General features: G+C 37.9%; 1 protein-coding gene and 1 long non-coding RNA gene across 6 annotated transcripts in view; one reads left to right on the forward strand and one right to left on the reverse strand.

The window, feature by feature from the left end:
- The first annotated feature begins 446 nt into the window (after positions 1-446).
- On the forward strand, positions 447-2,180 carry LOC138923625 (uncharacterized). Its single transcript, XR_011437506.1, has 2 exons — positions 447-654; positions 1,105-2,180. It is a non-coding gene; the product is annotated as an uncharacterized lncRNA (long non-coding RNA).
- Positions 1,463-17,117, reverse strand: part of COPS4 (COP9 signalosome subunit 4) — a 46,424-nt gene continuing 30,769 nt past the window's right edge. For 2 of the 5 annotated variants that reach the window (XM_023637812.2, XM_001494333.6), the window contains 3 exons: positions 8,151-8,266; positions 6,426-6,510; positions 1,463-1,989 (listed from right to left, as the gene is read on the reverse strand). In XM_023637812.2, the coding sequence (XP_023493580.1) occupies positions 1,856-1,989; positions 6,426-6,510; positions 8,151-8,266 (335 nt within the window). In that variant the 3' untranslated portion in view covers positions 1,463-1,855. Of the gene's footprint in view, positions 1,990-5,303; positions 6,079-6,425; positions 6,511-8,150; positions 8,267-17,117 lie in introns of those variants that run through there. The other 3 variants (XM_070263550.1, XM_070263553.1, XM_070263552.1) reach the window with 3 other exon arrangements.

Below are 17,117 nucleotides of genomic sequence, written 5' to 3' on the forward strand. Positions count from 1 at the left end.
GTCTTTATGGCATTAGTTAATGTCAAGGGTCAATCTCATAATTTTGTTCATTTTTCTATTAGAGCCCTTAGCAAATTAATCATCGTTGTTTTAAAAGTTCCTGATAATTTCTGATAATTCCAACATCCCTGCCATATCTGAGTCTGGTTCTGACGCTTCATTTGTCTCTTCAAACTGTGTTTTTTCTTGCTTTTTATCATGGTTTGTTGTGTTTTGGTTGAAAGCCAAACATGATGTATCTGGTAATAGGAACTGAGGCAATTAGGCTTTCAGTATAAGAATTTATATTAATCTACACAGGAGCTGGGCTGCACTTAATGTTTGCTGCAGCTGGTAAGTGGCAGAGGCTTCTGTTTCCTCTATTTTCCTTGTTGTTTTTCTTCTTCCCTGTTGTGCTGTTTTCCTAAGAATTCTTTCTTAATGAGCCTGTCTTGCAGCTCGCAGTCATAATCCACTCATACTGTCCTGGAGCTCTGTTGCGGTGGTGGTAAGGTATTTGGGAAGCATGCTATAATCTGACATCTAGTTTTTACTTGGCCTCAGTCCCTGGGCTATGACCTTCGGAAGTGTTTCTTAGCCTTTTTTCCCTCCTCTTCTATGAACGAGAAGACTAACGGTGGCTGGAACCGTCTAACTGCCTTTGCCCCAGGTCAGGTAAGGCTCTGGTAAAGTAGTTTCCCTTGGAGGCAGGCTGTCGTGGAAAATGCTCTGGGTGTATTTCAAATAGGTACTTTCTCCTCCCCTGCCCTGCCTGAAACACAAGGGGATCCCTGATCTTAATTACGAGAACTTGGTGGGGTTCCTGGGGGTAAATCCTAGAAAACGGGGGGGCTCCCTTAGACTGGGCCCTCAGGGATTTTTAACTGTCAAGCTAGTCCACACTCAGCCTCTAGTAATTTGTCAAAGCTACCATTTCACTGTCCATATCAGTTACTAGCTCAGGCAGATCCTGCTCCTGGCAAGCTGATCTCTACTGTGATTCTATTTGCCTGTCTCTCCAGTTTTGGTGGGGGGTGAAGGGTGGGGGGAGTGGGGGGGTACGGGGGTGCTTTGCCCTGTGACCTCACTTCTCTGGTGGATCTAAGAAAAGCCATTGATTTTCAGCCTGTTCAGCTTTTTTCTTGTCAAGATGGAGTGACGACTTCCAAGCTCTTCACACGCTGGAGCTCAAACTGGTAGTCACCCACAAACTTTTTAAAAAAATTCCTTTCCTCATTTTCTCTATAAAGCGAAGTTGAAATAACCCTCTCCAAGGAGCCTTCCCTGATCCCTCTCTGCCAAATGACAAGCTCCTGCTCGTGTGCTCCAGTACTTGGTACGACTACAGGATTTACACTTCTGTCTACTGGCTCTGAGACTCTGGGAATGCCTGCAGAACACGCAGTATGGCTTATCTTTGCATTTCTAGCATATGGTATAAATCATTATTTGCTAACTGAAAGGAAAAAGGAACAAAACACTGTTTACTAATTGAAAACAAAGTACTACTTTATTTGGCTCACTTCTCCATTTATTAGAATAATCACATTTGGAGAGGCACAAAGCACTTAAGTTTTACATGACTACAAAGTTATCACGAATCCCAAACTTTTCAGCCACAGATATTTCACTTATTCCATTTAAAGAAAAAGCTTTCAAAACATCTTAGTTTGATGCACAGAGACCCTGAATACATGGGAACTACGTATTTTTAAATGCTTGTACTTCCTGCTCTGATAATGTCTTCTTTAAACAGAATCCAGCATAAAAGGAATGGAAATACGTAAGGTCATGATGCAAATGCTTTGGAGAGAGAGTGAAATCAATCTGTACAACAAGGAAAAAGATGTAGTGTGCACAGAGGTTCTGCAGGGAGTCACTGGGCCATCTGGGCTTCCATGGCTTGTGCTGTCCATTCTGGTGCTGTCTGACTAATTTTCTCCAAAAGGTTATTCACTTGGAAACAAAGTGACTGGATCTGTTTGTCCCATGTTGGCAGGGCTTCTCGTGCTAAAGAAAAAAGGAATAATGTACAAAGTTGAAATTACTCCTTTGTATTCACAGCAAATGTGAGTTAAAAGATAAATACAGTAGTATAATTTTTAGAAGTTTACTCCAAAAATTGTGGCTAATAAAATTAAGCTGATTAAGCAATAATTAAGAAAAGTACCCAAATCACTGGCACAAAATATAAAACAAAAGTATATATACACACAGATACATATTATTACTATTCACGAAAACAAAATAAAACCAACCAACCAATCTCAACCACAACCGCAATAAGACAGCTTCACTGAAGCCAACTGTCTCATCCCCAATGTTTACTGACTCATAAGACACTGCCACCTACTGGGGAAAGTAAATCTGTATATTCAAGGCTGTCTCTACCATGACTCTGAAGGATAAATATTTTAATATTCAAACCCAGAACAAAAAACTCACCATGAATCTAGCAGGTTTTTCTCTATATCAGCAATATGTAGTTAGAAATAAAAAACTGGGGGGGAAAATCTCATTCAAAACAGCACCAAAATTCACAAAAATGGGCACAGAATTAAGGAAGAAAAACATCTATAAAATCTAAATTAAGGGGGCCGGCCTGGTGGTGCAGCAGTTAAGTTCTCACGTTCCGCTTCTCGGCGGCCCGGGGTTCACTGGTTCGGATCCCGGGTGCGGAAATGGCACCGCTTGGCAAGCCATGCTGTGGTAGGCATCCCACATATAAAGTAGAGGAAGATGGGCATGGATGTTAGCTCAGGGCCAGTCTTCCTCAGCAAAAAGAGGAGGATTGGCAGCAGATGTTAGCTCAGGGCTAATCTTCCTCAAAAAAAAAAAAATCTAAATTAAAAACATAAAAATAACTTGAGTAGACCAAATCACATTCCCAGATGGAAAGATGCAATATCATAAAAATATCAATCCTCTCCTATTAATATATAAATTTAACAAAATTCCAAAGACAATCCCCCTTTTCTCTGTTTTGCTTTCTAAACAGGACAAAATTATTAAAGTTAACATGGAAGAATTGACGTTTGAGAATAGCCAAGATAATTTTGAAAATTAAAACCAGTGGTAGGATTGTGGTACACCTATACAATGGAATATTATTCAGTCTTAAAAAGGCATGAAGTACTGACTATATGCTACAACCTAAATGAAACATGAAAACACTATGTTAAGTGAAAGAAGCCAAAAGGTCACATATTGCATGATTCCATTTATATGACATATCCATCAATAGATAAACCCATAGACCAGAATACAGATTGGTGGTTGCCAGTGGCTGGGGAGGGGGAGGAATGAGAAGTAAGTGCTTAATGGGCACAGCTTTCCTTTTGGGGAGATGGAATGTTTTGGAACTAGGTAGAGATGGTGACTGCACAACATTGTGAATAAACTAAATGACACTGAGTTGTTCACTTTAAAACGGTTAATTTTATGTTACATGAATTTCAATTCAATTAAAAAACTAAGTAGAGGGACAGTAGTTACTTTACCAATAGTAAAATTTACTATAAATTGGTTTATTACCATACTGTTAGAGATCAGTGGAATATAAAAATAGATCTAAAAATACATGTGAAACTTAATATAAGTCACAGACCAGAAAGCATGTTTTATTTAATAAATGATACTTGCATAATTGGCGATCCATCTTTAAAAAACTAGATGATAGCTTAAAATTATACACAAAAATGAACTGTAGACAGATTAAAATTTTAAATATACAACAAATAAAAATATTAGAAATTTTAGAAAAATATTAGTTTTACTCCAAGGTGAAGGAGACCTTCTTAATCAATACAGGAAACTCAAAAGCCATAAAATTAAAAATGGACACATTTGGCCACAAAATGTGTTTATGGTATGCATTGACTTACAGAAACACAACTGATAGAATAAGAAAAATATTTGTAATGCACATAGCAAACAAAGAGTTAAAATTATCATTAAGCCAAAAGCTACACCAAATTTACCCTGGGACGTCTGAAGGAGAGGGCTTGGGGGAAGAAGAAAATAGACAAGAAAAAGTAACATCAGTTCATAGAAGCGGAAACGCTAATGGCTAATACATGTAAAGCTATCAAACTTCACTACAGCCAAGGAAATAAACAGAAAAATAATTTAATATTTCCTCCCATCAACTGGCAAAAGATAAAAAGAAGAAGAACCAGCTATTGACTCATTCTCTCATATTGGTGAAAGTATAAATGGCTACATCTTTCTGGAGAGCAAATTGGTAGCAGCTATTAAAAACCAAAAGACTTATGCCACAAAGGATGCAACTTTTGAGACTCTGTTCTGTAGAACTAAGTGTACCAGGACATAAAGATACGCACCAGGGAACCACCTGAATGGCCATCAACAGCTGAATAGTCGAACTCCATGAAATACTAGCTGCTAGTAAAACAAATTAGATTTGTATCTACTGACTTGAAAACATGTCCATGGTACATTAACTTTTAAAAACAATTGTAGAATACTATGTACTTTATAACGTCACTTAAAAATCTCTCTATGGTTTTACTTATCTGTATAAGCATGTAGAAAGACACAAGACTTTATTATTAGTCATGCCAGGGAGCTGGGATTAGAGGAAGGGAGTGGAAGTAAAAAGATAATATGAACTCTTCCTTTCTTTATCCTTGTAATGCTTTGCTTGTTATTATCAGCATATTTATCACTGTAATTTTTTAAATCCAAGAAAAATATTCCACATTCTATGAAGTGGGAATATATTAATTTAAGTTGTCCTTTCACTTGGTGACCCCTCTGCTATATTATTCATCATATACTATGTTTGTTTATTCAATACTGATTTATTTGCCACTTATAACGTGGCAGGCACTGGAACAGATGTTGGATATACCATGGAGAACAAGAGAGACTTAACATCTACCATTAGGAAGCTTAGCTTGGAAGTAGAAACAGACATTTAGACAAATAGCTACAGAAATGAAAATAATTATGATTAATGCTAGGAAGGAATTCAGGGTGACAAGAACATATAACTTAAAGCTATACCTAACCTGGGGAGTCAAGAAAATCATTAGTGAGTAACGTTCTCAAACTAAGACATGGGGACAAATAGAAGATAGCTTGAGAGGTTGGTTGTGGAGAGGGGTGGATATTTCAGAATGTTTGATGAGGGAAGAATTTACAATGCTGGAAAAAACAAAAGGACCTCTATGGCTGGACTGAGAAGAGAAAGCTAAAAAAATCATGTGGGAGCTTTTGGAGACTTTCTAGAACTTTGTTCTACAAGCAATGAGAAAGCCATTCATTAGTGTGTCAAGGAAGAGAGTAACATGCTTTAATAATTTTTTACTTATTTTTTCTTTTTGTTTGCATTTTTAAAAGATCACAATGACTCTGGCTATACTAGGGCTAATGGACTAGACAGGAGCAATTGTAGATGTGAGAAAAAAGTCAAGAGGCTACTTCCCCAAACCCAGAAGGGGTTGTAGGGGTTCAGAATAGGCTGGTGATAGTAAGAAATGAAGAAAAGTACATGGATTCCACATACAGCTAGGAGGTAAAATTGAAAGGATTCCAGGCAGCAAAGAAGAATAGGGGTCAAGGATAAGAAATGCTGGAGAAAGTGAACAATGCAGTTTTTGGATGGCTGGTGGGTTGGTTGTTGTTGTGGGAGGCAGGTATGGAGGGGAGATAATGAATTCAGTTTTGGATATGTTCATTCCGAGATGCTCACGAAGCAATCAGGTGGGAAAAGCTCAGTAGTCAGAGTCACTGGGTCTGGGACTCGGTGAGATGTAGACTAGAAAGGTAAATCTAAGCATTGTCTTCATAGAGATGGTAACTGAGTCAATGGGAATAGATGAGATACCTAGGGAGACTTAGGAGAATGAGGAGAAGAAGGCTTAGGAGTAAGCCCTAAGCAACCCAACATTTAAATTAGAGGCACTACAGAATCTACAAAGATGACTGGGAAGCATACCTGGAGAAGGAGGAGGGAAGGCAGGAAGACAGGGTGAAGATGACAGAGGTCAAGACAATGGGGGCCAAGGGAGCGAGGGGTTCAAAAAGGAGTGAGTGATCAACCCTATTGAATATGCTGAAAAGTAAAGATGAGGCCTGAAAGATAAAAGGGCATTTGTTAGAATGAGCTGCTGAATAGGAAATGTAACTGTCATTTCCACATGCCCGATCTACGGTATGTGGTCAACAAATGTTTGATGAGTAAATGAATGTATTGATATAACTACTTCAGTTTCAAAATTTTCTGCAGGATAGAAAACGCTCCATTAAGTAGATTCATGAATATAAATTCATAAAAATTACTTTAAATTATTTCTTTGGGAAATAAGCTCATTCCAGTCGTAAGATTCTGGGTCAAAGGAAATTATTCAACATGTTTTAATCATAAACATATAACACTTTACTGCCATTTCATTATGACAAAAATAAGCAAAACTTCTTACTTTCAAAATGAACTATTCCATCAATCTGATCAATAAATCCATTCATACGGCCTTCTGTTATCATTTGTGATGCTATCTTTTCTGCCTGTTAAAAAACAAACAAACTCTCAGACACTTTAATTATCACATCTAATCGTTAGTCTCATATGATGAGAACTGAAAGCTCTTGGTTTAGCCACCCACCCCTAAGTTGTACATATGTGTTCATCTGCCATTCATCACAAGAGTAAATCCTGGAAATCTGCCTATTAAATCACCCCAATTCTTTCCAGGTTCAATCCATTATCTTAAGTTAATCAGGATCTGTTTTTCTTGTGAGATTTGGGACAAGAATCTAGCCCTCTTATAGATTTTCCTCTGCTGAAAATCAAACTAACAATTTTTCTTCTCACTGGGATCCATACCTCAAAAAAAACCACTAGTTTTTCTTATTTCATTTCAATTTTCACAGTCTTTATCACCCCAAAAACTCTTTAAGAAAATAATATTTTTGAAGGAAATGGTGAAAGGAAGAATAGATTTTCAAACTTAAAAGGGAATTAGAAGAATTTAAAAGACAATTAAAGGAGAGCAAAAGGTCCTCTACCTAGCTCCTAAAGACACGTTTCCCTATATTCTATGTAAGCAAACTGGGTTGTGACTTATTTCAGTAATACTGACCATCTTCGCAATCAACCCTGAATCACTCCTGAACAGACTGTGACTAGCACTTATTGTTAAAAATATACTCATGTCCCTTAGTCTCAGCAAGGGACCATGCCTCAAAGCCTAAGAAGAAAGCCTCTTTTCATGGTCACTAAAGCCTTGGTTCCCATATTGTTCCACTTCCTTTACTGTGCACTCAATGTGTACATGTAAAGGATTTGTGTTAGAAAACACTAAATTAAAATTCCACTAATAGATAAGAGGGGACATGATCCCCTAACTACAGGACTTTAAGGTTTGCAAGTTAGGTAAAGTGAAGGTTGACTGCTTGCTTTTACTATTATTTAAAATTAAGAGAATGCTTTTTAAATAACACCTGAAAGACCCACTAAATATTACTGGTACTTTGTTGGAACTTGTGCATAGCCAATTAAATGCTTATCATGACTAAGAATGAAATTAATTCCGTAGTAACTCAGTCAACTTCTTAAGTTAAATTGAGCACAGAAGTTACAATAGACGAGCCTGGAGTATCACCACAGTCATTCTCTCAAAGAGATGAAATACTTAACCTTTGAGTCAATCTAGGGCAGAAAAAAGAATTAAAGCATGTATCAAAATCTTAAGTTAGTCAGAAATCAGAAACCACTAAGAAGTGGATTTAAACAGACACTAATTGGACAGATGTTAGCTCAGGGACAATCTTCCTCAAGCAAAAGGAGGAAGACTGGCAACAGATGTTCACTCAGAGCCAGTCTTCCTCACCAAAGGAAAAAACAAAAACAAAAACCCAGACTCTAAACAATGAGATTCTCACAAAATGGGTATCATAACCTGTAAGCCTTTAAGATTTTCATCTGAGGTCACTTTATCATAAAGTACAGTTTAAAAAAACCAAAACACAGACAATTCCATTATAGCACTATTTTAATATTCAAATAATTTATTTCCATTTACCTGAGCTTTTTATGTATCTTTTTGTTGAAGCTGCCAACATTTATCAATTATATATTTTATTTTCTCATTACCTCAATAGTTTAGTCTCAACTTTCTTTTTATGTATTGGAAACAAGAAAATACCTTAGCTGCAGGGATCTCTAAAAGAGCTCCAAGTTCTTCGAAGGTAATATTATTATATAATTTGCTTGCAGACAACAAATTGTGTTCAATAACAGCTCTGTCCAAAATGCTGGAACCTTAAATAAATATAAATTAAACAGCTGAAAGTTTGAAACTAGTTTTAAACTCTTAAAAGATGCATCCTTTTCCTCTAAAACTTCTAGGCTTATAATAATTCATAACTACTGTCTTTATTTCTCCTATCAAAATTTAAAAAGTAACCAAAATGCCTTATTTGATATAGTTTAATATACAATTAAATACAAATACCATATTTAGAAAATGAGTGATTGGCAAGTAGTTACTAACTAGTTGAATAGATTAAACCCTTTGGGTTTGGGGGGGTTTTGCCTCCTTAGCTGGCTACCGGATTCACTAACTTTTCTTTTCCTGCTACAAGCATAAACTTCTATTAGCAAGCAGTGGCAAAACAATCATGCAACCTGTTCTACAAGCTTGAAAAAGTCCCTGATCTCTATTCTTTTGGGCACCCCACAAGCACCTTGCTCTGAGGGAATGTGAAAAATTTCTAGAAGGCTGGATCCGCTCCCTTCATATGAGAGATGAGGCATGGCATCCTCCCTTAAGTGAGGTAACAAAGGACCTGACAGAGTTCTGGAACTAAGGCCCCATCCAGAAGGTGTTAGACTGCTCGGCTCACACTATTCTTTCTTTTCCCTCGTTTTATTGAAATATAATTGATAATATAATATTGTATTAGTTTAAGGTGTAAAGCATAATGATTTGATATATGTATATATTGCAAAATGATTACCACAATAAATTTAGTTAACATCCATCACTTCACAGTTACAAATTTTTTTTCTTGTGATAAGAACTTTTAAAATCTACTCTCTTAGCAACTTTCAAATACACAACACAGTATTGTTAACTACAGTCACCATGCTGCACATTACATTCCCAGAAATTACCTCACAACTGGAAGTTTGTACCTTTTGACCCCTTATCCATTCTTATTTGATATTTCTATTGAGCACTTACTACAGGCCAAGTACTATGACAGGTGCTGTGGACAAGATATACTTAGAGCCCCCAAGGGAAGCATTCTGTGAACCCCTCTCTCGTAATGTTCCAGTTGCCCTTTTCTAGACTTCTATCTATACTCTTCTAGTTAACTCCTATGTCTTAACTCCTATCTTTCAGTCTCCCTTGCTGGTTCTTCCTTCTCACTCTTAGCTCGAAAATTAGAGGGCACAATTTTACAACCTCATCTGTTCTTTCTTTCTATATTGTTTCAATACCATCGATATGCTGATGACTATCACATACCTCTCTCTAATCCAGATCTCTCTTTTGAGCTCAGGTTTATACATCCAGCTCTCTAAATAACACCTCTACTTGGAAGTTTTATAAACACCTCAAATTTAATATGTTCAAAAGAGGACTTCTTGCTTTCTCTCCTCAGGCCTGTTCCTCTCCCTGTCTACTCCATGTCAGTAAACAGTACAGGAGGCTGAGGGAGGGGAGGATGTGAAGTTAATGTTTAATGAGTATGGAGTTTTACTTTGAGAAGATAAAAATTTGCAGACATGGATGCTAGTGATTCACAACAATGGGAATGTACTTAATGTGAACTACACTGTAAAAATACTTTAAATGGGTAAATTTTATGTTATGTATATTTTACCACAATTTTTTTGAAAAGCAGAACAGCAATACACCCAATTGGAAGGGTTGTATCTTTAGATGGGGGAAAAAATGAAAGATAAAAATGTGGTAGTTACTTTTTTAAACCTTAATTCTCAAAATTATTTATGTGGTAAGTGAGATAATTATTACTTCACTAATTCAGCAGCTCTGAAATAGGACTAGTGCTTAGTAATGGCAGAACTGAAATTTGCTAAAGGTGAAACTTGTAAAAATATACGTATCTACATGCTAAAGACTGATTGTTTGTATCCCCACAAAATTCAATATTGAAACCTAATCCCTAACGTGATGGTATTTGGAGATGGGGGCCTTGGAAGGTGATTAGGTCTCAAGGGTTGGAGCCCTCATGAATGGGTTTAGCGCCCTTATCAAAGAGACATCAGAGAGCTCCCTCATCCCTTCCACCATGTGAGGACACAGTGGGAAGACAGCCGTCTATGAACCAGGAAGTGGGCCCTCATCAGACACTGAATCTGCCAGCACCTTGACCTTCAATTTCGCAGCCTCAAAAACTGTGAGAAATAAGTCTCTGTTGTTTATAAGCCACCTACTCTGTGATATTTTTTTAAAACAGCCAAAACAGACTAAGACATTACAAAAATCAGTTGTATTTCTACACAGCATCAATGAACATGCCAAAAATGAAATTAAGAAAATACAGTTGTCCCTGGGAATCCAGGGGGAGGGAACTGCTTCCAGGACTCCCTGTGGATACCAAAATCCACTGATGCTCAAAGTCCCTCATATAAAATGACACAGTGTTTGCACGTAACCTATGTACATCTTCCCGTATATTTTAAATCATCTCTAGATTACTTGTAAATGCTATGTAAATAGCTGTTATACTATACTGTTTAGGGAATAATAACAAGAAAAAAAGTCTGTACATGATCAGCATAGACACAACCATCATAGGCCTTTCAATCTGTGGTTGGTTGAATCTAAGGAGGCAGAACCCGCAGATACAGAGGGCTGACTATAATTCTGTTTAAAATAGCATCAAAAAGAACAAGGCACTTAGGAATAAAAATATAAACCTCATAGTCTGAAAAGTACAAAACATTGCTGAAAGAAATTAAAGATCTAAATAAACAGAAATGTATGCAACACTTAATATCCTTAAGATGGCAAAACTCCCCAAATTGATCTACAGATTCACTGCAATTCCTATCAAAACCCCTGCTGGGGCCGGCCCAGTGGCGCAGTGGTTAAGTGCACACATTCCGCTTCGGGGGCCTGGGGTTCACCAGTTCAGATCCCAGGTGTGGACCTATGCACTGCTTATCAAGCCATGCTGTGGCAGGTGTCCCACATATAAAGTAGAGGAAGATGGGCACAGATGTTAGCTCAGGGCCAATATTCCTCAAAAAACAAACACACACACAAAACCCTGCTGGCTTCTTTGCAGAAACTGACAAGCTGACCTTAAAATTCAAATGGAAATTCAAGGGACTCAGGAGAACCAAAACAATCTTGGAAAAAAAACAAAGTTTGGGGACTTACACTTTATGATTTCAAAACTTACTACAAAGATACAGCAACCAAGACAGTGTGGTACTGCCAGAAGGACAGGCATACAGAATAATGGAATAGAATTCAGAGTCCAGAAAAAAACCCTCACATTTACAGAAAATTGATTGTCAACAAGGGTGCCAAGACAATTTAATGGGGAAATAGTAGCCTTTTCAACAAATGATGCTGGGACAACTGAAGATCCAGATGGAAAAGAACAAAGCTGAACCCCCTACCTTACACCACTTATAAAAATTAACTGAAAGTAAATGAAAGGGGATGTGAGCATCATGGTGGAGTGAGCTGTTCCCTTAGTCTATCCTTGCTAAGATACAATGAAAAGGACATTCATTAACCAAAAGAGGACATCCACACAGCACAAACTGACGTCTAAGAGATCCACGCAGCCATACCCCTGAAGGTGGGGGGACGGGATCCCTGGGAAGCAGTGGAAGGAGGTAAGTGAATCTCCTCCCCCTCCCCAACAGCAGCGATCTAGGGCACGGGATGTCACGCAGCAGCTGGTGCATGACTGAGAGGAGATGGGGGATCAGGCAGCCCTCTGTGGGAACACTTATGCTCTCAGAGTTGCTTCCCAGACCATGGGAACACCCCACACTGAGGTGGCTCAGACACCATGTCAGCACCTCCACCAAGCCAAGCAGCACAGGCGGGCTGCCAGTGAGTGCAGAGAGGGATCATACAGCATCACATGGGATTGCATGCATGAAAGAAACCACCCACCTCCTGCCTGGCACACCAGATCAGCCCAGGCAAATAGGCCAGTTGGCCAGGGCAGCACATCTGTACCAGAGTGCCTGTGCCTGTGTGTGTGAAGTAGTGGTGGCCAGTGGGCAAACACAGAGAGCTCTATTGGCACAACTTCCAAAGAATGCGGTGGGTCCAGAAAACACAGCTCCTGCCTCACTCCCCACCAGTGGTGGCAGGTGGAATCTGGAACCAGATACTACAACTATGTGCCAGCAAAGGTTCACTCCATCAAATACTATGAAGAAATGCATTAACACTCCAGAGCAGAAGGAAAATGACAAGTCTCAAAAAAAAAAAAAACCCTGAAGTCAAAGAAATTTACAATCTAAATGACAGAGAGTGCAAAATAGTTATCATAAAGCAACTCAATGTGCTACAAGAAAACTCAGCAAGACAGTTGAACAAACTAAGGAATAAAATTAATGAGCAAAAGGAATTCTTCACAAAAGAGATTGAAACTATAAAAAAAAAAAAAACCAAACAAATGCTAGAGATGCAGAACACATGAACAAGACAAAAAACAATCTAGAATCCTTAAAAAACATAGCTGAGGGGCCAGCTCCGTGGTGAAGTGGTTAAGTCCACTACATTCTGCTGTGGTGGCCCAGGTTCACAGATTCAGATTCCGGGCATGGACCTACACCTCATCAAGCCATGCTGTGGCAGCAAGCCACAAGCAAAGCGGAGGAAGAGTGGCACAGATGTTAGTTGAAGGCTAATCTTCCTCACGCCAAAAAAAAAAAGTGGAAGCTTGGCAACAGGTGTTAGCTCAGAGAGAATCTTACCAAAAAAAAACAAACAGAGCTGACATTATGGAGGACAGAATTAGTAATTTAGAGGACAGAAATACAGAAATCCTTCAGGTGGAGGAGGAGAGAACTAAGACTAAAAAGAAACGAAGAAATTCTCTGAGAAACATCCGGCAATTAGGAAATGCAACATAAGGACTACAGGTATTCCAGACGGAGAAGAGAAGGAGAAAGGAGCAGAGAACTTGTTCAAAGAAATAATAGTTGAGAACTTCCCAAACCTGGGTATGAAACTGGAATTACAACTAAATGAAGCCAACAGAACTCCTAATTACATCAATGTAAAAGGACCTTCTCCAAGGCATATATCAGCAAAACCAGCCAGTCAATGACAAAGAAAAACTATTAAGGGCACCAAAGAAGAAAATACCCCACAAAGGAACAGCTATCAGGCTTTTAGCAGACTTTTCAGCAGAAACCTTACAGGCTACAGGATAGTGGAAAGATACATTCAAAATACTGAAAGGCAAAAATTTCCTGCCAAGTATACTCTATCCAGCGAAACTATCCTTCAGGTATGATAGAGAAATAAAAACTTCCCCAGATAAACAAAAGTTGAGGGAATTCATCACCAAAAGACTTCCCACCCACAAGAAACGATCAACAAGGCCCTCATACCTGAAACAAAAAGAAAAAGTTTACAAAGCCTTGAGCAAGGAGATAAATAGACAGACAAAATCAGAAAATTGCAGCTCTCTATCAGAACAAGTTAGCAAACAATTATAAAATTAAAGATAAAGGGAAGGAATGCATCAAAAATAACTATAATCACTTCATTTTAATCACAAATTCACAATACAAAATGGAATAAGTTGTGACAACAATAACTTTGGGAAGAGGAAAGGGATGGAAATTGCTTAGGCTAAGGAGACAGGAGGCTATCAGAAAATGGACTATCTCATCGACAAGATCTTTTTTTTTTTGGTGAGGAAGACAGGCCCTGAGCTAATATCTATTGCTAATCTTCCTCCTTTCACTTGAGGAAGATTATCACTGAGCTAACATGCATGCCAATCTTCCTCCATTCTGTATGTGGGATGCTGCTACAGCATGGCTTGATGAGCAGTGTGTAGGTCCATGCCTGGGATCTGAACTCACAAACCCTGGGCTGCCAAAGCAGAGCACATGAACTCAATCACTATGCCACTGGGCTGGCCCCTAAGAGATCTTTTATACAAACCTCATGGTAACCACTATATGAAAAAATCAGAACAGAGACACAAATGATAAATAAAGAGAAAACCATCAGAGAAAATCACCAAATTGAAATGGTTCTCAGAAATACATGGGATGAGAAACAAGGGAAATAGAGAGAACAACTGGAAAACAAGAGATAAACTGGCAGCATTAAGCCTTCATATATCAAAACTCACTCTAAATGTAAATGGATTGAATTCTCCAATCAAAAGACACAGAATGGCTGGATAGATTAAAAAAGCAAGATCCAGGGCTGGCCTGGTGGTGTAGTAGTTAACTTTGTGCACTCTGCTTTGGTGGCTTGGGGTTTCCAGGTTTGGATCCCAGGCATGGACCTACACCCCACTCACTAAGCCATGCTGTAGCAATGTCCCGCATATGAAATGGAGGACAATAAGCACCGATGTTAGCTCAGTGACAATCTTCCTCAAGCGAAAAGAGGAAGATCGGCAACAGATGTTAGCTCAGGGCCAATTTTCCTCACCAGAAAAAAAAAAAAATCCCACAAGATCCAACAATCAGCTGCCTCCAGGAAACACATCTCGGCTCTAAAGACAAACACACAGGCTTGGAGTGAAGGAATGGAAGATGATATTCCAAGCAAATGGCAAGCAAAAGAAAGTAGGTATTCCCATACTTATTTGAGACAAAGCAGTCTTCAAGATAAAAAAATCCAATGAGAGACAAAGAGAGGCAGCATATAATGATAAAAGAGACATTCCACCAAGAAGACATAACACTTACTAAGACATATGCACCTAACACAGGAGCAGCAAAGTACTTACAGCAACATTAACAGACCTAAAGGGAGAAATTAACAGCAACACTACGGTAGTGGGGAACCTCAACACCCCACTTACATCAATGGATAGATCATCCAGACAGAAAGTCAACAAGGAAATAGTGGAATTAAATGAAAAACTAGGCCAGATGGACTTAATAGATATATACAGAACACTTCACTCAAAACCAGCAGAATACACATTGTTCTCAAGTACACATGGAACATTCTCAAAGATAGACCATATATTGGGAAACAAGGCAAGCCTCAATAAATTTAAGATGACTGAAATCATATCAAGCATCTTTTCTGACCATAAAGCTACGAAACTAGAAATCTACTACAAGAAAAAAGCTGGGAAAGTCACAAATATGTGGAGACTAAACAACATGCTACTGACCAACCAATGGATCAATGAAGAAATCAAAGGAGAAAACAAAAAATATCTGGAGACGAATACAAAAATACATCATACAAACTCTTATGCAATGCAGCAAAACTGGTCCTCAGAGGGAAATTCATACCAACACAGGCCCACCTCAATAAAGAAGAAAAATCTCAAATAAATAATCTTAAACTACACATAACAGAAGTAGGAAAAGAACAAACAAAGCCCAAAGTTAGTAGAAGGAGGGAAATAATAAAAATTAGAGCAGAAATAAATGAAATAGAAACAAACAAACAAACAAACAAAAACAGTAGAAAGGATCAATGAAACTAAGAGCTGGTTCTCTGAGAAGATAAACAAAATTGACAAACTCTTAGCCAGGCTCACTAAGAAAAAAAGAGACAAGGCTCAAATAAATAAAATTAGAAATGAAAGAGGAGAAATTACAATGGATACTACAGAAATACAAAGGATTATAAGAGAATACTATGAAAAACTCTATGCCAACAAATTGGATAACTTAGAAGAAATGGATCAATTCTTAGACTCACACAACCTGTCAGAACTGAATCAAGAAGAAATAGAGAATCTGAATAGACCAATCACAAGTGAGGAGATTGAAAACAGTAATCAAAAACCTCCCAAAAAAGAAAAGTCCACGACCAGATGGCTTCTCTGGAGAATCCTACCAAACATTCAAAGAAGATTTAATACCTATCCTTCTCAAACTATTCCAAAAAACTGAAGAAGACAGAAAACTTCCTAACTCATTCTATGAGGCCAACATTACCCTGATCCCAAAGCAAGACAAGGACAACACAAAGAAGGAAAATTAAAGGCCAACATCGCTGATGAACAAAGACGCAAAAATCCTCAACAAAATATTGGCAAACTGAATACAGCAATACATTAAAAGGATCATACACCATGATCAAGTGGGATTTATACCAGGGACGCAGGGATGGTTCAACATGTGCAAATCAATGTGATACACCACATTAACAAAATGAGGGATAAAAACCACACGATCATCTCTATAGATGCAGAGAAAGCATTTGACAAGATCCAACAGCCATTTATGACAAAAAACTTTCAATAAAATGAGTATAGAAGGAAAGTACCTAAACATAATAAAGGCCATATATGACAAACCCACAGCCAACATCATACTCAACAGGGAAAAACTAAAAGCCATCCCTCTGAGAAGAGGAATAAGACAAAGGTACCCAGTCTCACCACACTTATTCAACATAGTACTGGAGGTTTTGGCCAGAGCAATTAGGCAAGAAAAATAAATAAAAGGAATCCAAAACGGCAAAGAAGAAGAGAAACTCTCGCTGTTTGCAGATGACATGATTTTATATATAAAAAACCCCAAAGAACCCATCAGAAAACTTTTAGAAATAACAACTACAGCAAAGTTGCAGGGTACAAAAATCAACTTACAAAAATCAGTCGCATTTCTGTACTCTAATAACAAGCTAACAGAAAGAGAACTCAAGAATACAATCCTATTTACAGTTACAACAAAAAGAATAAAATATCTAGGAATAAACTTAACCAAGGAAGGGAAAGATCTATATAACAAAAACTTTAAAATATTATTGAAAGAAATCAATGATGACATAAAGAAATGGAAATATATTTGATGCACATGGATTAGAAGAATAAACATAGCTAAAATTTCCAGACCATCTAAAGCAATCTACAGATTCAGTGCAATTCTAATCAGAATCCCAATGACAATCTTCATGGAAATAGAGCAAAGAATCCTAAAATTCATATGGGGCAACAAAAGA

The sequence above is a fragment of the Equus caballus genome, chromosome 3, assembly GCF_041296265.1.
Source record: "Equus caballus isolate H_3958 breed thoroughbred chromosome 3, TB-T2T, whole genome shotgun sequence".
Taxonomy (NCBI): domain Eukaryota; kingdom Metazoa; phylum Chordata; class Mammalia; order Perissodactyla; family Equidae; genus Equus; species Equus caballus.